This window comes from Orycteropus afer, unplaced genomic scaffold (assembly GCF_000298275.1).
Source record: "Orycteropus afer afer isolate SDZICR_OR568_19922 unplaced genomic scaffold, OryAfe1.0 scaffold00139, whole genome shotgun sequence".
NCBI classification, from domain to species: domain Eukaryota; kingdom Metazoa; phylum Chordata; class Mammalia; order Tubulidentata; family Orycteropodidae; genus Orycteropus; species Orycteropus afer.
Genome location: NW_006921726.1, coordinates 2,076,598 through 2,096,877, shown reverse-complemented (window position 1 = coordinate 2,096,877; position 20,280 = coordinate 2,076,598). Strand labels below are relative to the sequence as shown.

Genomic DNA, 20,280 nt, shown 5'->3' with positions numbered 1-20,280 from the left:
AAGGAGTGGCTGATGGGTTTGAACCTCCAGCCTTCTGGTTAGTAGTCAAGTGCCTTAGGCACTATGCTACCAGAGCTCCTTAAAGGAGAGTAGTGCCCTGCAAGCCAAGGGAGTAGAATTTCAATCAAAACACAATAGACAACAGGATCTGATGCTGCTTAAAGGCCAAGTAAGATGATGACTGACAGTGGCCACTCAATTTGGCTACTATGTTACTGGCAAGAGGAATTTCAATGAAGTGGTATGGCCAGAGGCCAAACTATAGTAGGCCAGGAATGAATGGAGGAAAGAAAATAAATATATTTCCAAAAAGCCTAGGTGAAAAGGAAAGAGAGGTGGAGCAAATGAAGTTTTCTTTTTAAATAGATGGAAGAGATTTGAGCAGATCATATACCGAGGAGAATAAGCCAGAGAAGAGGAAGGGGTGGCCAGTGGGAGTGAGCAGCTGGGCCTATTGCAGACAAGCCTCTGATTTTTTGAACTGAGATTACCCCCCAAGGACCCTCCTCTGAGTGGTGCCGTGAGAAGGACTAAGATCCAGAGAAGACGGCAATTCTTAACATCTTTTACAGTCCAGATCCTTTGAGACTCCGATGGAAGTAACAGATCCTTTCCATAAAAACATTATGCACACAACACAACCCTACACACAGTTTTCAGGGTCACACACCAACAACCACCACCACCAGCCTCCCGCAGGCCAGGTCTCACCGGAGTGTGCATCACTCGATATGCTGGCTAAATATGCAGATCCCCAACCCGGTCTGCAGAGTTTCTCATTTAGTCGGCTTGGGGCGAGGCCCGGGAAGTCTGCGTTTGTATCCAGCACCTCAGATGAGTTGGGCGCTGACTTTCCGTGGAGCCCATCATGAGATAACCCTCTTCTGTCTCTCGACTGTCCCCATCTCTCCAGGTGCACCAGCCGCCTCCCTAGACTGCCCGCAGCTTCGCCCTCCTGCGCGATTCTAAAGCATCTGGGCAACCTAGGGCGGACCAAGAGCTAGGTGTTCTGGGGCCTATCCGCCTCCTAAGGGAAGCGCAGTGCGGCGGCCAGCAGGGGGCGAGCGCCAGGAAGGTCGCAGGGAGCGGTGCCTGCGGGCCCCAGCCAGGACCTGGCGGCGGGAAGAAAAGGGGCGGGAATGAGGCACGCCGCGGCGCAAGCCGGGGGCGGGGACGGACCGGGGCCGGGGCGGGGCGGCGAGCGCTAGGGAGCGCGCCTGGGCGCGAGGAGGGAGGAGCGAGGGGAGCGCGCGGCCGCCCTCTCCCGCCCTCGCACCGCCCGCGCGCAACAGTTCCCCCAAAGTTGACGCCCGGGAGGCGGATGCGCCCGGGCGGCCGCGTGGCGGGGAGCTGGCCGGGTTCGCTGCCTTGTGGTCGGCGTGCCTGGGTTCGGCGACGGCGGCGGCATGGGTACCCGGCAGACCAAGGGCAGTCAAGCGGAAAGAGCCAGCCCCGGCGCAACACCCGGCCCTCGCCGCGAGCGGCCCGACTTCTGGGCGTCGCTGCTGCTGCGAGCCGGGGACAAGGCGGGGCGCGCGGGCGCCGGCGCTGGGCTGCCCCCCTACCACCGGCGCGTTGGCATGGTTCAGGAGCTGCTGCGGATGGTGCGCCAGGGCCGGCGGGAGGAGGCGGGGACGTTGCTGCAGCACCTGCGCCAGGTGAGCTGGGGAGTGGGAGCCAGGGGCGCGCCAGCCGGGAGCGCCCCGCCCCTTCCAGGGAGTCTGTGGAGCTCCAAGGGGCACCGCCCAGGACCCCTCTCGAGAGGATGGAGCCCAGTCTGCCGGCAGGTGTCTTGGCGCTCCCGCTGAATGTGGGGCCTCAGGGCAGGGCGGACGAAAGCTGGCCGAGTGAGGCCGGGTGAGGGGAACCTGTTGGAATAATATCCCCGCTTCTCTCCTCCGCAGACAGAGGAGGTTGGTTCCTGGGCATGAGAATTAGAGGGATGCAGGGGTGAATGCCTAGTCTGCGCCAGGCGCTTCTCTTCCTCACGTCCCCACCCCCGCGCTGGGCGCAGTTGCCCGCAGACCCCGGCTTCCCGAGGGGAAGTCAAAGGGCCACAGTTCTGGGGCTGGCCATTCGCCTTCGAGAGGAGTAACTTTCACAGGCCGCAGCCACAAGCCCCTGCTGAGAGCTGTGGTGAGAGGGGGGCTAGCTGGATTTGGGTTCTTACGTGGCTTTTGTGACTCCCTGGCCAGCAGGGATTTCAGGAGGCTGGAAGCACCCTGCTCTGGGTCGGTTCCAGTCACACTGGTTGGAGACTGACTTCGAAGATCAGACCAGTCACCTCTACTCTGGACTCATCAACCTCTCCTTGGCTTGTTTACCTTTCTGGCTTTCTTTTGGAAGAGTGGTGGCTTGTTCAGTGGATTTTGCAGAGAGAAGCCAAACCAAACCACCAAACTCATGGCTGATGAGTTTTTACCTACTCATGGCACCCATGTGTTACAGAGTAGATCTGCGTCCTAGAGTTTTCTTGGTTGTAATCTTTGTGTAAGCAGATTGCCAGACCTTTCTTCAGTGGCTCTGCTGGGTTGGTTCAGATTACCAACCTTTAGGTTAGTAGTTGAGCATAAACCGTTTGTGCCACCCAGGGACCTTTGGAGGAAGGCAAAACAAGTAACAAAGGAACACTGCCATCAAGTTGATTCCAACTAACAGTGATTCTTTAGAGCAGAGTAGAACTGCCTCATAGAGTTTCCAAGGCTGTAAATCTTTAGAGAAGCAGACTGCCTCATGTTTCTACAGCAGAGCGACTGGTGAGTTCAAACTGCTGACCTTTTGGTTAGGAGCTGAATGCTTTAACCACGATGCCACCAGAGCTCCTTTTGGAGGGAGACAGGAGGGTGCGAAAAAAGCTGTCTTCACCATCACCAAACAGGTTGGCTTGGCTTGGCTTTGGGGGATAGCCAAGTCCAAACCAGAAATCTACTGCTGTGGATTCTGACCATAGCCATCCTATACAACAGAGTAGAGCTGCCCCATAAAGTTTCCAAGGCTGTAAATCTTTATGGAAGCAGACTGCCACATCTTTTTCCCATAGAGCAGCTGGTGGCTTCAACCCTAACTTTTGGTTAGCAGCTGAGCCATCAACCCCCTCATTCTTGCTAGATTGACTACATGATAGGTGGAGTCAGCTGTGGGTGGGGGAAATGGAGTCTCAGCTCGCCTTTTGGAATTTGCCTATCGTTAATGAAAGATGTTGGAGGAGCACCTCCTTGGGAGAGCTTTCAAAATCTTTCTGGATTTTATTGCGCTCCCAACCTCCAACTTTATCTCTGGTGTTGCTGTTATCCTGGAGTATGTGTTCCCAAGATGTGTGCTGCAGAGGGAGAGGGAAGCAGAGACTTTGGGGGGAAGGGAGGGGATCCTGCTATCGCCTCCACTTTCCGAACATCCAAATGATGCCTGGGGAGCTCTGGTGGCATAGTGCCTAAGGCATTTGACTGCTAACCAGAAGGCTGGTGGTTCACCTACCAGCCACTCCTCAGAAGGAAAGTTGGGCAATCTACTTCCATAGTGATACCACCTCGGAAACCCAAGAAGGGGTCACTATGCGTCGGATACGATTCGGCAGCAGTGAGTTTGGGATTTTTTGGTAAATAATGCCTGAGATACCGATGGACCCCCAGATGTCTTTTCTAAATGAAATCATCAAAGACAGGTGACATTGTGCACCACATAACTTTAGCAGTGTGTTTTTTTGTGTCTTGAAAACTGGAAACCAACATATGGCCTCTATGGTAACTCTTCACTTTCAAACAGAATAATGGATTTTCCAGACCATCGTACCCTATTTGCATACCAGGCACACCAGCTATTAAGGAAGTTTTACTGATTATGTGCACTATCCAGAGCCCTGTGGGGGTTACAGAAGAGTGGAAGAAGTTCTGCCTGCAGGGGCTGACTGGTGGGGAGCAGGACAAGTGGTTCCTGGAAGTAAAAGTACAAAACAAAGCCAGCATTTGGGTGGCACCTGCAGCAGGATGCTTGACCCAAAGTTGGCAGACACCTTAGGCAACGTGGGCCCTCTGAGGCCAAGTGTGATTCCACATCAAGGGTTAGCTGGGCTCTCCCTGCTTTGCAGAGGAGTGGATAAGTCGCAGTGGTTTCCTCAGGAATGTTGGTCTAGTTGGTGTCCTGGCACCTTCCTTAGTGGCAGGACTGAGAGTGGTGATAGAGATAGGGAACTGGTTCAGACTTTTCCCCTTTTCTGTGGAAGCAGAGTAACTTGCCCTCTGGCTTCAGACACGTGTCAGGTTCCCTTGACCTCTCAGACTTATGTGTGAGTACTGCGGGCCTCTCCACAGCCATCAGTGGTTCTACTCATGGGGTCTGGAGAACTGCCTTGTATGGCCTGGTAAATGGTCATGGCTTGGGGTAGTGTAAGAGGGGAGCACAGGGTGTCCAAGTATCCATGAGAAGCAGAGAGGTGGTTTTTAAGGATCCCGAGTCTGTCTGGAGGATTGTCTGACTACCTTTGCTGTACACTGAAGTGACTCTTTCTCCCAAATCATGTTTTCCTTTTCAGCTTTCCCCTCTAGTCTGTAGGTGATGATGTTCAAAAAGAGAATGAGCAGTCACTGAGAGTTGTGCGAACACCCCAGGGCCTCACAGGGGTCAGACCAAGGGGAACCTCTTCTCCAGCAACAGCAGATAAAGGCAGGGCCAGATGCAGTGTACAGAGGTTCTCAATTTTGTTGGAATGTGTCCTGGTTACCTAGTGCCGCTCTGACAAAACATATACCACAAATGGGATGGCCTTAACAAACAAGAGTTTATTCTTACAATTTGGAGGCTTTAAGTCCAAGTTCAAAGTGCCAGGCTCTAGGGGCTCGGCGAAAGCCCCTCAACCTTGGGGTCCAGCTCCATCTCCTCCTCCCGGCCCACTGGACCTAGAGGCGTTTCTTCACTCAGATAGCTGCTGGCTGCTGAGGTTGAGAAGCCCCAAGGTTGACAAGTAAAAGGCATAGTCCCGATGTTACCAAACCACATGGCAGGCCATTAACTTAAGTCCATTGTAAGTCCCAAGGTTGGCAGAGTATAGCAGGCTACTGAGCAATGACACAGCTACATGCAGGGTCCAAGCATGCCATAGGCTGGAGACCATTCTCAAAGCTTCTTATATACAGGAAGCAGACTGCATCCCAAAGGCAGCTACTCAGCTGCTTGTGGTAGATCCTACCATGGACTTGATTGCCAGTCTCATCATGGGGAATAACTACCACCAGCTGCCCAGCCATTCAACCAGGCCCAGCCAAGTTGACACACAAACATAACTACCACAGAATGTGGTCCAGGGCCCACAGAGTGGGTGTTGGTGGACAAAAGAGGGTCAGAGAGTAACAGCAATTAGGACAGCAGCCTCATCCCCATTTGCCTAGCACATTCTTCTGTGTTTGATAATGTGGTTTGACCGGCACCAGATTAAGGCAAGTGAGGGCCCTCCAAAAATCAAAACCATACTCACCGTCATCGAGTTGATTCCAATTCATACCAACCCCCATTGGGTTTCTCAGGCTGTAAATCTTTACAGAAGTAGATTGCCCTCTTTTCCTTTCAGCTGGTAGGTTTGAACTGCTAAACTTCTGGTTAACAGCCAAATGCCTTATCCATTATGCCACCAGAGTTCCTCATGAGGGCCCTAAGCACTCATAATCTGTTACCCCCTCCTCTGCTTACTCATGCATTCAAATGAGATATGTGAGTTTTATATATATATATATATGTATATATGTATGTATGTGGGAGCGCTGGTAGCCTAGTGCCTACGGCACTTGACTGCTAACCAGAAGGCTGGCGGTTCAAACCCACTAACCACTCCTTGGAAGGAAGGTGGGGCAATCTACTTCCGTAGTGATACTGCCTGGGAAACCCAAGGAGGGGTCGCTATGAGTTGGGTCTGACTCGAGGGCACATAACAACAACATGTATGTGTGTGTGTGTGTGTGTGTATGTGTACATGTATGTATGTGTATATGTATATGCATACACACACACATACACACACATGTTTATGTGTCTTAGCTATCCTTAATAGCTAAAACTTATTTTTAAATGTGTCTGTTTTAGTGATTGTATGCAAAAGTGGTGTATGCCATTGTAGGAAATGAGATGAAGTGGATTATAAAATTTTTAGTAGATGCAGGGTATTAAGATTTTTACTATATACCAAATTTTCTACAAAAAGAATATTCCACATATTCAACAAAAAAAAATGAGTCAGCAAATTTAGTTGTGGCAACAATCAATGTAAAATTCTGTTGATCTCCCACAACAAAAAATTGACTTTTCACCAATTTTGCTTTAAATGGCTCATAGTTCAGTTTTGATGCTTGTTTTGTAATAAATGCTATGATTATAAATGAACAAATGAAAAGATCTCATAAAAGAATATTTAATGACCAGAAAACAAATATTATAACAAATTACTGTATTTTATTTTCAGATAGTTAGACTTGATAATCATCTTCCACCACTTATTTATTAGAATGAAATAGTATAGGCAGACCTTGGAGATATTTCAGGTTCAGTTCAAGACCACCACAATAAAGAAAATATCACAATAAAGCGAGTCACATGCATTTTTTGGTTTCCAGTGCATTACACTAAACTGTAGTCTATTAAGTGTACAATAGCATTATGAAAAAGTTTAAATATTGTGTAAATTACCAGATGAGACACAAAGTGAGCACGTGCTGTTGGAAAAATGGCACCAATAGACTTGCTTGATGCTGAGTTGTCACAAACTTTCAATTTGCAAAGTACAATAAAGCAGTGCAATAAAACAAGGTATGCCTCTATAATCCCAAGTGACTCACCAAGATGTGGTTGTTGTTGTTGTCGTTATGTGCCATTGAGTCGGACTCAACTCATAGCAACCTCTCCTTGGGTTTCCGAGGCACTATCACCACACAAATAGATTGCCCAACCTTCCTTCCAAGGAGTGGCTGGTGAGTTTGAACTGCCAGCTTTCTGGTTAGCAGTCAAGTACCTTAGGCACTACCCCACCAGAGCTCCCAAGGTATCAGAGGCCTTCTTTAATGCAGACGCTCCTAAACTGTGGCCAGGAGTGCAGGCCAGATGCCAGAAAGCTGGCCAGAAGAAGCAGGGAGCAATCCGAACAGGGAGCAATCCTAAAAGGATCCTTTAGGAACAGGGTAATAAAGAGAAGAGCTTGGGACCAAGGGTCAAGTTGTGGCAGTTGGACTTCTAGTCCTCAGTCTGCTGCTGTGACCTTGGACCCAGTAGATAACCTCTTTGAATTGTGTTTCCTTATTTCCCAAAGAGGGACCTGGAGTGCTGGCAGAGCAAATGCTATAAATGTGTGAAATTACATTGGCTCTACAAATCAAGACCCATTCTACAGTGACCTTGATAACAGACAGGAGAACCTGTCCTACTTTGAGTCTGCTCAAGCTACAGGCAAGGCCTTAGTGTCCTTTCTCAGGCTGGGCCCAAGGTGTTTTTGGATTCTGTCTACCTGGCTGGGGCTCAGGTGGATTAAAAGCTCACTGCAAGTTCTGAAGCATTCTGGAGTGGGGCTTGTGGGTATAAGAGAAAGCAGCTTTGCATAGAAGTGGATATTTCTCTCCCCTTCCCTGCACCCTATCCCTCCCAGAAGTCTCTCTTCAAGCCTTGGGCTCAAGTTTGACATCTCTGAGGAGCCCTGCAGGATAAGTGACTTTGGAGAGAGACCTGGAAGGCCATGTGTCATCCCTTCAGTCTAACAGTTTCTCTGAGTCTCCAAAATCCCAGACAAGTTGTTGATCAACTTCATGGAGCCCCAGAATGTAGGGTCAGTTACACCAGGCTGAGGTGCCTTATTCCCTCCTGTTCCCATAAAGAGGGTCTCATTGGGTTGGTTTATTTGCACTCAGTATGGCATACCCAATTGAGTGCCTGGGCAATGATTCCCGGTTCAGTTCCCTGTGGCCAGGATGACAAGGCTGGCTCTGCTCTACACCCGGGACCTAGTGTCACTTGTCACCTGTTAGGGATTGAATTGTGTCCCTAAAATATATGTGTTGTAAATTCTGCCCTTATACCTGTGGTTTAATCCTGTTTGGAAGTGGATTTTATTTGCTATGCAGTATTGGTGTAGGGTGTGTCCTAAATCAATCTTTTCTGAGATATAAAAGACCAGATTAATCAAGCAAGAAAACACAAATGGAAAGGAAGTTGCATGCCACATGATCACCAAGGAACCTAGGAATAGTAGTGGAAAAAAGACAGGGACTTTCCCTTAGAGCAGAGAGAAAGAGCCTCCCTCTAGAGGCAGCAGCCTTAGCTCAGACTTTTAGCCTTCTAAATTATGAGAAAATAAATTTTTGTTCATTAAAGCCACCCACTTGTAGTATTTCTGTTACAGCAGCACGAGATAACTAAGATTGTCCCTAAGGGGGACTGGGTAATGGACAAGCTCTTGGAGGCTCCCTGGAGACCTGTCTGGGCAGGTCTTTCCCACCTAGAGACAAAAAAATTAGCACAATGACCTTTGAAGGTCACCTTTTTCCTCCCCACCCCTCTTGAGAAAAATCTCTTTAGGCAAGCAGGTTGGAAGACCTCCAATACCGAGCAGGGCAGTCCTCACTCTTGACCTTGATTTTATTCTTTCTCCACCTGGAATGCATTTCCCTATTTTCACCAGTGCTCCATACCTTTCCAAGGCCACCTTCCAAGGCCATGTCAGCCACAGGGATCATCCGTGGCTCTGAGATCCACTTGCCTTTTTTTAGTCCTACTACACTGGGTAGCATTTAATCATCCACACACAACTGTTTCCCTGATGTTCATTTTGTCTGTCAGCTGAGTCATATGCTTCTTGAGGGTGGAGACCCCACCACCACCATTGTTGCTGGTAAAGTGCTGAAAACCCAGAGGCGTGGGACAGTAAGTCTGTGTGCTGTGAGTGGTTGTGTGTGCACACAGCTGCTGTCCTGGGATGTCCTCAGAAGCATGTGGATTCCCTGGCTTATGGCTGGGGATATGGGGCTTATTTACTAGACTTGGTAGTACGGTCAGGAGATCTGGAGCATTGTTTCTATGTGGCTGGATTTCTGGGAGCAATGTGCTTGGGGCTCTGCCATTCCTGGTAGTCTGCCAGGCTGCAGTATTCTTGGAGAGAGGAGTTTTCGGCCTCCGTGGGCACTGTGAGGGTCCCATCAGACAGGTACCATGGGCCTCCGCTGAAGTGGCACAAGGGAAGAGTAACCTGGTAGAGAGCTCGGCAACCACACTCCTGGTCTCCTTCCTGTGCTGAATCATGTTCACTCCATCCACAAAGAGGATCTTCCTTTTAAAAATCCATGGCTTTCTGGCTTAGCTGGGTTCAGACATTTCCAATGATAGAGATTCAGAAGGGTTCCAATGATGCCAGCACCTGCTTTGCTGGTTTCCATGGCTGCCAGAGTAACTGGGCAGGAATGCAGTATCCTCTTTAGGGCCAGACATGACCTCAGGATTTGCAGCTGTACTAGCTATAACTTCAGGGACTGGCAGAATGGGCAGAAGAATTCTTCTTTTTGCAAACACTGTCCATCTCCTTAGAGATGACCAGAAATTACTTTGCTGTCTCTCTTCAGGACTCCTAAAATACCTGGGCCCTGTCTGTGGACCACCAGGGTGAATGCATTCTATCCCTTTCCCAGTGTCATTTCCAGTGGACTTTCTGGGTCAGGGGCCATAGTTTGTTTAATTAGCACACAGTAGGTTCTCAGGAAATCCTTAGTGAATGGATTTGAGACTTCTTTCTCTTTTTATCCTTTTTGTGATTTGGGTGAAAGTTTACAGAGCAAATTGACTTTCCATACAGCAACTCACATGCACTTTGTCTCATGACATTGACTGCAATTTCCCACAATGCAACGGCTCCCCTCCCACTACTCCCCCTAGTTACTTCTTCGCTGTACCCTTTCCTCCATGCACTCCTGCCCTCTGAGCTGTCTCCCTGTGCATACACAGCCCCTCTATTCCATGATTGTTCTCTTCAAGGAGTGTGTCTACCTATTGTAAATGTTCAGCTCATATGCCTGTGTTTTGTTTGGCTGGAAGCTACAGGAGTGGGCTCAATTCCAGGCTTGAAGGGCAGCTAGGGGCCATAGTCTCAGTGGTTCCATCAGGCTCTATCAGACCAACAAACCTGGTCCCCCTTTATATATTTTTTATTTTTTGAATGATTTTGTGTTTTGTTCCACCTTGTTCTCCCACTCTATGCAGGATCTCCTACAGAGATCCCCCTCCAAGTGGTTGACAGTGGTAGCTGGGCACCATCTAGTTCTTCTGGTCTCATAGTCATATGGGCTGAGGATCGCATGGTGTACCAGTCTCTAGGATTAATTCTTTACATGAATCTTTGATTTTATTCATTCTTCTTTGCTCTGGACGAGGAGAGACTCATCTGGCATCTGGATGGCCACTTGCAAGGTGTTACGATCCCAGTTGCCAAAGTAGGATGTGGAACAATGTTTTTGTGTACTATGTTATGCCAATTAAGTTCGATGTCCTCTGTGACCATGGTCCCGAGCCCACAGGTCCAACTACTTGCTCCCTCTGGGTAGCTGGCTGTGGCCAAGAAGTGACTACAACCTTGTCCTTTGTCAGCTCTACTATGTTCCTGGGAATTCTTACAGAACATACAAATACACTTGTAGAAACATTGTCTGCAAACCCTATATGTGGTCTTGGGCACAGTCCCCCCTGCATGGACATACCTAATAGTTCAGCCTGTCCACCCATCTATCTATCCATATGTCTATGTTTGCTTTCACTGACAGTGCAGTACTGTATGTGCAGAAGGGTTCATCTTTGTTGTCTGTACCTCTCATGCACTTCTCTATGTCTTCTCTTCCTCAGTGCCACTGTGTTGGTCATAGATTTGAGACTTCTTATCAGGCACACTTCCTCCTGGCCATGCCCTTATGCTCTCTCAAGAGCCAGTGGAGTTTCTACTCTATCAGCCTCCTACAACTTTTGGAGTTCATACTCTGACTCCTCCCCATTCTTAGGGTTCTAGCAGCTCCTCCATGGCTCCCACATACTTCCAACAGGTGGGAGCCAACTTGTAGCAGGGTTATCCAGGTAACCAGTGCCTTTCTCTGAGCATCAGCGTGCTCAGGGTTGGGGGTCAACTCTCCCCACAGTGGGGATCCTCAGCCAGCCATCTGTCTGCTTCTCCCCCATCCCTTAAGCTGGATTATCTAGAAGAGCAAAACCAGTGAAGCATATACATAAAAATAGAAAGAGAAAGATTTCAAGAAATGGTTCACACAGCTGTGGAGGCTGGCAAATTTCAAAACTGCGGGTCAGGCATCAAGCTGGAGGCTTCTTCTGACTCACATGGTTGGAGGGGCTGATGAACCCCAAATCAGCAGGTCACTCAGCAAGCTGCTGGCTCATGGGCAAGGCTGCAGGAGCTGCCACATCCCAAAATCTGCAGATCAGGAGGCAAGCTGCTGGCTCATGTCCGAAGCACTGGAGGTCAGGTGATGATGAGTCAGATGCAAGATTGAGAGAGAAAGAGATCTTTGCCATAACATCCATATGTATTGGATGCAGGCCACATGCCCGAGGAGACTCCCCTTAAATCACAAAATGGAGGATAATTACATAATATTTAGAATTGTAGCCTAGCCAAGTTGACACATAACATTAACCATCACCATCCTTTTCAACTTGGCACCTATACACATTGCTAAAGGGGCAGGGAAACAGCATCTTCTGACCTCCTCTAACTCGAGAAGAGAAAGACAGAAGCACCAGCAGCAGGCCAAGACCTGTTCTTATGAGGCCAGACATGCCACCACCCTCCAGCCCTCTTACTAACCTTGACACCAACTGTTCTCTTACAACAGCCACAACCGCTCTGCTGGGTTCAGTAGTTTGCTGCAGTGACCACACAAAACTCACAGATTATGGGGTTTATTAGGGAAGCAACAGGCTACAATTCAAGTTCAGGAATGCGCTCAGTCACTCTCAGCCAGCTGTCTCACTCAACAGCAGGCCGTCTCTCTTAGTCTCTCTCAGCACATCTGCCTTTCAGCAGCCAGTCATCTCTCTCAGCAACTAGATTCCTCCCCCCTTCACTTAGCAGTGGGTCTCTTTCACATCTCTCAGCAAGTGTGTCTCTGAGCCAGCAGTGAGAGACTTTTCCTTCTGCCTTTAGGAGGGCTCATTTTGAGCCTGGCAGAGTGGCAAAACCAACCAATCCCAACATCAGAGTTCTGTACACCTGAGAGAGCAAACTTCCCGGAAGGTTGCTTTGTGCTTCACCACAGAAATACACCAGGTGGATAAGTTTAACAATCAGCTACTCAGTTGCTCACAGCAAAGACACTGGCTGGAAAAGCCATACCATGTAATTTACTACACCACACACATCTTCTGAATGATACATAATCTCTAAATAAAGAAAATCATAATATGATATGATAAATATTATTTATCATAACATGATACAACTAATGTGTATAACCAAAAAAACACTAGCCCATTTACATCTTATATTTTATAACTAATAGGATAAGGGATGGAAGAAAACAAAAATATTTGAAATATATATGGATATATGCATGTGTGTGTATATACACACACATATATGCGTACATGTATAATAAAACAAGGAAGAGATATTCATAACAATTACAGTCCTCATTTCTGCAACTAGTCATGTGATTATAACTGGTATTTAGAACTACCTTCTTCCACCACCCATTCCATATTCCCTTTACCCTGAGCAAGCACCTCAGCTGGTTCTTTGCTTGGTAAGGTGACTCAAACCTTCATTCCTGAAGGATCTGGGCCATTAGTAGTCATTTTGTAATTGGGTTGCTGTAGTTTTCCATTGAGTTTAATCACAGGGCATTGTAGTACTTAGAAAGTACTAAAGGATCCTAAAGGATCTCCTATATTCCAGACATATTCTTCTCTACCTCCGTTATGTAATATCAGTCTGATTTCCCCTTGGTAGGCAGGATCAAATCACACCAGCCAATATAGTAACTCCCTTGTTTACCTGTTGATCCAGAAGCATGAGAAGCCCAAGTGGTTAGGTAGTGTTCTTCCAATTCAATAGAATCAATATTGTGTCTCTAGATGGAAGTATTCCTCCTGTTGGGAGCTCTGGTAGCATAGTACCTAAGGCACTTGACTGCTAACCAGAAGGCTGGCAGTTCAAATCCACCAGCCACTTCTCAGAAGGAAGGTTGGGCAATCTACTTCTGTTCTGATACCTCCTCAGAAACCCAAGGAGGGGTCGTTATGAGTCAGGTCCGACTCGAGGGCACATAATAACAACAGACCCACAGAGCATAGGATGTCAGGGAAAGGAAGCAAAACTTTTGCAAAAGGGTCACTAGAGCTAATAGTGAGTGGTGCCACTCCCATTTCCACCCCTTTGTTCCTGGGCCTATGAATCCTGGCAATGGGAGAAACAGCACTATATTGGACACTGGTTTGGAGTGTACACAGCATCCTAGGAAACACTGCCCCAACCCTACAAAGTATTGTCACCTAGCTGGTGCTGTAAATAAGTCTTTAGAAGGTCATTCCATCATTCTATCAAGCCAGCTGCTTCAAGGTGATGAGGAACATGGTAACACCAGAAAATTCCAGGAGCATGGGCCCCCTGATGCACTTCATTTGCTGTGAAGTGAGCCCCTTGATCTCAGGCAATGCTGTGTAGGATACTATGATGATGTATAAAGCATTCTGTAAGTCCACGGATGGTAGTTTTGGCAGAAGTGTTAAATACAGGGAAGAAAATCCATATCCAGAGTAAGTGTCTATTCCAGTAAGAACAAAATGCTGCCCTTTCTATAATGGAAGTGGTCTGAAGTAACCAACCTGCCCACCAGATCACTGGCTGATCGCTCTGAGGAATGGTTCATATTCCAGAAGCCAAAGCAAACTCACTGCTGTCAAGTTGGATCCTACTCATAGCAACACCTCTTTGAGTTTCTGAGGCAGTATCACTACAGAAGTAGACTGCCCAATTTTCCTTCTGAGGAGTGGCTGGTAGCTATTAGGAACTTAGTATTGGTCTCTGCTGCTGGCACATTGGGCATTCAACAGTGGCTGTAGCCACGTCAGCTTTGGTGAATAGAAGTCCATGTTGCCATCATGGCTAATTTGTTCATGAGCCCATTAAGCATGACCAGACACTCTCTTTCCACAACATGTGTCATCCTTCCTATCCAGTTGATTGTTGAAATCCACCTCTGATAAGGTCATCCTTTGGGGAGCATTTACATCACACACAAATATCTTTACTTTTTTAGCCAGTTAGAGAGATCTAGTCACATACCTCTTCCCCATACCTCCTTTGTCACCGATTTTTCAATCATGTTCCTTCCAAGTCCCTCACCATCCAGTCAAAGCATTGGCCACAGCTCATGAATCGGTACACAATTGCGCATCTGGCTATTTTTCCTTCCAAGCAAAGTGAAAAATCAGGTGCACTGCTCAAAGTTCTGCCTACTCGGAGAGTTTACCTTCACCACTGTCCTTCAGAAAGATCCTAGAAAGGGAACTATCTGTTAACCAGGCATGACATTTCTCTACCTCAGTCAGCTGATCATAAGGAACTCCCTATGAGGCCATAGGTACAGACTGGGAGAGGGAAGTTAATGTGACTGGAGTGGAGACCACGGGTATTTGGGCCACTTCCTCATGCCACTTGTGCATTCAGGTCCTACTCAAGCCTGATTTCATACATACCACTTCCATTTAATGACAGAGTGCTGATGTGCACATCAAACTTTATGACTTTGTAGGTGAGACAACACCTGTTCATGATGGACAGCTCAGGACATATGATGACTTGATGGCCCATGGTTAAGGTTCAGTCTCTACTAAGACCCAGTAATAAGCCAAAAGCTGTTTCTCAGAAGGAGAGTACTTATCTGCAGAAGATAGCAGGGCTTTGCTCCAAAATCCTAAGGTTCTGTACTGTGATTCACCAATAAGGTTCTGCACTGCCAAAGACTCCAGACAGCATTTCTATCTGCCACTGAGACTTGAAGCACCATTGGATCAGCCAGATCATAAGGCCCGAATGACAGAGCAGCTTAGATGGCAACCTGAGCCTGTTGCAGAGCCTTTTCTTGTTCTGGACCCCACTCAAAACTAGCAGCTTTTCAGTATGGTGATTCCTTCAAAAGTTGGAATTAGAAATACCATTTGACCCAGCCATTCCATTACTAGGTATATACCCTAAAGAAGTGAGAGCCATGACAAGAACAGATATATGCACGCCCATGTTCATCGCAGTACTATTTACAATAGCCAAAAGATGGAAACAACCTAGATGTCCATCAACTGAGGAATGGATAAGCAAACTATGGTACATACACACAATGGAATACTATGCAACACTAAAGAATAATGTAGAATCTGCAAAACACCGCATAATGTGGATGAACTTGAAGGACATTATGCTGAGTGAAATAAGTCAGTCACAAAAGGACAAATATTGTATTAGCCTGTTACTGTAAAAGTTAAGGAAAGGTTTATCTATTGAAGGAAATTTTCTTTGTTGGTTTCCAGGGGTGGGAGGGGAGGGGAGGGAATGCTGTGAGATAGACAGAGATAAATACTGATTTGGGTGAAGAGAAGGGCAATGTACCAAATGTGAGTAACCAATATGGCAGCATTGAGGATGAGAAAGACATAGAGAGGTACATGGGAAGTATAGACAACAAATATGAACCCTTTTGCATATACAGTACTGAGTTGTCAGTGAAAGCAAACATGGGTATATGGATGGATAGATAGGTGGACAGGCTAAATGATTAGGTATGTCTATGAAATGGGGAGTGTATCCAAGATCATATATAGGGTTGGCAGACAATGATCCTATAAGTTTATGTGAATGATCAGAATTCCCAGGTGTATAGTAGAGCTGACAAGGGGCAAGGTTGTGGTCACTGCTTGGTCACAGACAGCTACCCAGAGGGACCGAGTAGTTGAACCTGTGGGCTTGGGACCATAGTTGCAGGGGACATCGAGCTCAATTGGCATAACATACTATACAAAACATTGTTCCACCTCCTACTTTGGCAAGTAGCAACTGGGATCTTAAAAGCTAGCAAGCTGCCATCTAGATGCAACGATGGGTCTCTCCTCGTCAAAAGCAAAGAAGAAAGAGGAAAACCAAAATTAATGGAAACAATCAGTCCTAGTGACTGCTACACCATCCGATCTGCAACCTATACAACTATGAGACCAGAAGAACTAGATGGTGCCTGGCTACCACTGTCATCCACTTGGAAGGGATGTAGGAGATCCTTGATACAGAGGGAGAACAATGTGGAACAAAACTCAAAATCATTTGGAGGGGAAAAAAAAGGTGAGGACCAGGTTTGCTGGTCCAATAGAACCTGGTGGAACCACTGAGACTATGGCCCCTAGCTGCCCTTCAGGTCTGGAATTGAACCCACACCTGTGGTTTCCAGCCAAACAAAGTACTGGCATGTAAGTTAAACATTTACCTCAAGTAGACACACGCCCTGGAGAGAACAATCATGGGAGAAGGAAGGGCTGCTTATGCACAGGGAGACAGCTCAGGGGGCAGGAGTGTACGGAGGGATGGACACTGGGAAGAGGTAACTATGGGGAGGAAGTAGGAGGGGAGCTGTTGCATTGTGAACTGTGGTCAATGACATGAGACAAAATATATGTGAACTGCTGTATGGAAAGTGAATTTCCTCTGTAAAGCTTCACCCAAATCACAATTAAAAAAAAAAAAAAAAACCTAGCAGCTTTTTGAATAACTTAATAAATAAGCTAGAGTGGCATACCCAAATGAGGGATATGATGCCCCCAAAAGCCAAAGAGGCCAACCAGGTACTATGCCTCCCTTTTAGTTGTAGGAGGGGCCAGATGTAGCACCTTACCCTTCATGTTAGAAGGAATATCTCAACATGTTCTACACCACTGGACCCTAGAAATTTCACTGAGGTGGAAGGCACCTAAATTTTTGTCAGGTTAATTTCCCACCCTCTAGCACACAAATGTCTTACAAATAAGTCTAGAACTAAAACAAAAAAGCAACAAACTGCCTTCGGGTCGATTTGACTCATAGTGACCCCTCCATGGGTTTCTGAGGTGGTATCTCTACAGAATTAGATTGCCCAATCTTCCTTCCAGGGAATGGCAGGTGGGTTTGAACCTCCAGCCTTCTGGTTATCAGTCAAATGCCTTAGGCACCATAGTTCCCAATAGGTCTAAAGTCATTGATAATTCTTCCTTACTAGGTCAAATTAGCATAATGTCATCAATATAATGGATCAGTGTGAAGTCCTATGGAAGGGAAAGGTGATCAAGGTCTTGCAGACTAAATTATGACATAGGGCTGGAGAGCTGATACACCCCTGAGGTAAGACAAGAATAGTTTATTGCTGGCCTTGCCAGCTGAAGGCAAACTGTTTCTGGTGATTCTTTGAAATAGGTAATGGAGAAAAAGTGCATTAGCCAGGTCAATAGCTACACACTAGGTACCAGGAGGTGTATTAATTTGCTCAAACAATGAAACCACATCTGCAATTGGAATCACACCTGGTTAAGTTTTTAATACTCAACTGTTATTCTCCAAGATCCAACTGTTTTGTTTTGTTTCTTTTTCATTGCCTTCCCATGCACCTAAGTTAATATGTATCTACCCTTTAGTTAGTGATTTACCCACTCTTCCCCTCCCACCCCTCCTAACCGTCAAAGAATATGTTTTTTGGAGGAGGGAACCCTTTTCTTGACTTTTTACAATAGTGATCACATACAATATTTGTCCTTTTGTGTTTGACTAATTTCACTTAAGAGGAGCTCTGGTAGGGTAGTGCCTAAGGCACTTGACTGCTAACCAGAAGCCTGGCAGTTCAAACCCACCGGCCACTCCTTGAAAGGAAGGTTGGGCAATCTACATCTGTGGTGATACCGCCTCAGAAACTCAAGGAGGAGTCGCTATGAGTTGGGTCCGACTCTATGGAACATAACAACATTCTGGAACTGGGGAAATCATCACAGGGTGGGTTCAGGGTCACTTTGGACCTACTGTGAGACAGATCTGAGCTGAGACTCCATTAATAACCTGACTTCCATTTACCCCTACTATGACTGGTGGGCCACAGTGACGTTTTGAGTCTTCTAGAATTAGTGCCAGTTCAGAGCCATTGTCCAGTAATCCTGGAAAAATTTGATTATTTCCTTTTCCCCAGTGAACTGTCAGTTTTGTAAAAGGCCAGAGATCCCTTTGGGAAAGGCTGGGGGAAAGATTAACAGTATAAATTTTTGGCACTGTAGTGGGGTCCTTCCTCAAGGGGACCCAGCCTCCCCTTATTAAAGGTGTTGTGGGTCTGTAAACTGGCTCAAGTCTGGGAATTGGTTGAGGGGCCATGACTCACTCTCCTGGTGAGTCAAGTTAGACTTCCATTCACTTGACCTAGCATTTTTTTGCTTGTACAGATCAAATAAATATTTAGTTGTTGTTGTTGTTGTTATGTGCCATGGAGTCAGACCTGACAATATTTAGTAGATTTCCCATTTCTTTCCTTCCTGGGGACACCATGCCTAAATAGCCAGTGCCTTAAATCCATATGAGTCAGACTATTCTTGACTCTGCTGTTTGTTATAGTAGCCACATTCACCTTGTCTTATCACACAGGGTCAATTCAGCCCCGTTGTAGTTAGATATCTTAAGTCAATTAGGACTGTTTCCACTGTGGAATATGACTTACATAAAATAGGAATCTGTGGTAGTTTGGTTTGTGTGTCAGCTTGGCTGGGCCTGGTTGAGTGGCTGGGCAGCTGGTGGTAGTTAATCCCCATGAGGAGACTGGCAGTCAGCTCCATGATGAAAAGCTGGGTAGCTGCCTTTGGGTATGTGGTTTGCTTCCTATATATAAGGAGAAGCTTTGAGAATGGTCTCTAGCCTATGGCACATTTGGACCCTGCATGTAGCCGTGTTGTTGCTCAGCAGCCTGCCATGCTCTGCCAACCTTGGGATTTACAATGGACTTAAGTTAATGGCCTGCCACGTGGTTTGGTAACATCGGGACTGTGCCTTTTTACTTGTCAACCTTGGGGCTTCCTAGCCTCAGCAGCCAGCAGCTGTCTGAGTGAAGAAATGCCTATAGCTTCAATGGGCCAGGAGCAGGAGGCAGAACTGGACCCCAAGGTTGAGGGGCTTTCACCCAGCCCCTAGAGCCTGGCATTTGAACTTGGACTTAAAGGCTCCAAATTATAAGAATAAACTCCTGTTTGTTAAGGCCATCCCATTTGTGGTATATTCCTGTCAGAGTAGCACTAGGTAACCAGAACAGAATTTGGTACTGGGAGAGTGGGATGCTGCTCTGACAGATACCTAAAATGTGGAAACAGGAGTGGAGTGCATCCTTGATCCAAGACCCTGGCAGAGAGACCCTGGCATATGGCATGACAGACGGCAGGACAGACGGCAAAAGACCGGCATGACAGACAGCAGGAGCAGAGCCAAGAGAACCCGCATAAGACAGTGACAGCCTTACCAGCCCACGGAGGAGAAAGCCAGGTGCCATTGGGTAGATGGCTTCCTGGCAGAGTGGGTTGCCTTCGGGCATTAATTGGTAGAAGAGACCGAGACCGGCTTGAAATGGAGTAGCAGGTTGGCCGGCTCACGGAGCAAGAAAGCTAAATGTCCTTTGGGGCAAGAAGATTCCTGGCAGAGTGGGTTGCCCTCAGGCATTAATCGGCAGAAGCGGAGAGACCAAGGAAATGGAAGCAGAGATGCCTCAGACTGAGTAGGACCATGGCCTTTGGGGGTGGAATGACCACAGCCCCCTAGGTTTCAAAGAGCCAGGCCTTCACCAACTTGGTTCTGGAGTGTGGGGCTGCTCGTTCATGTGAGCTGATGGGATGGAGCCATAGCCGCTACCCGAAGAGTTGGGGGGGGGGGCTGCCATGCCCAAGAGGGAGAGGAACAGGGCTACCAGGCCAAGGGGGTCAGTTGCCACTTAACGGCACTAAGGGACTGGAGCCACCCAGTGAGGAGATCTGTACAGATGCCACCCAATGAAGTTGACAAGGGGTGGAATTGTGGTAGTTTAGTTTGTGTGTCACCTTGGCTGGGCCTGGTTGAGTGGCTGGGCAACTGGTGGTAGTTAATCCCCATGAGGAGACTGGCAATCAACTCCATGGTGGGATCTACTACAAGCAGCTGGGTAGCTGCCTTTGGGTATGTGGTCTGCTTCCTGTATATAAGGAGAAGCTTTGAGAATGGTCTCTAGCCTATGGCACACTTGGACCCTGCATGTAGCT

The 20,280-nt window shown here is 47.3% G+C and overlaps 1 protein-coding gene across 1 annotated transcript in view; it reads left to right on the top strand.

Moving 5' to 3' along the window:
* Positions 1-1,406: 1,406 nt before the first annotated feature.
* The window catches only part of LRRC75A (leucine rich repeat containing 75A), an 81,168-nt gene continuing 62,294 nt past the window's right edge, over positions 1,407-20,280 (top strand). The window contains exon 1 of the mRNA XM_007945597.1: positions 1,407-1,658. Within this exon, the coding sequence (XP_007943788.1) occupies positions 1,407-1,658 (252 nt within the window). The remainder of the gene's footprint in view (positions 1,659-20,280) is intronic.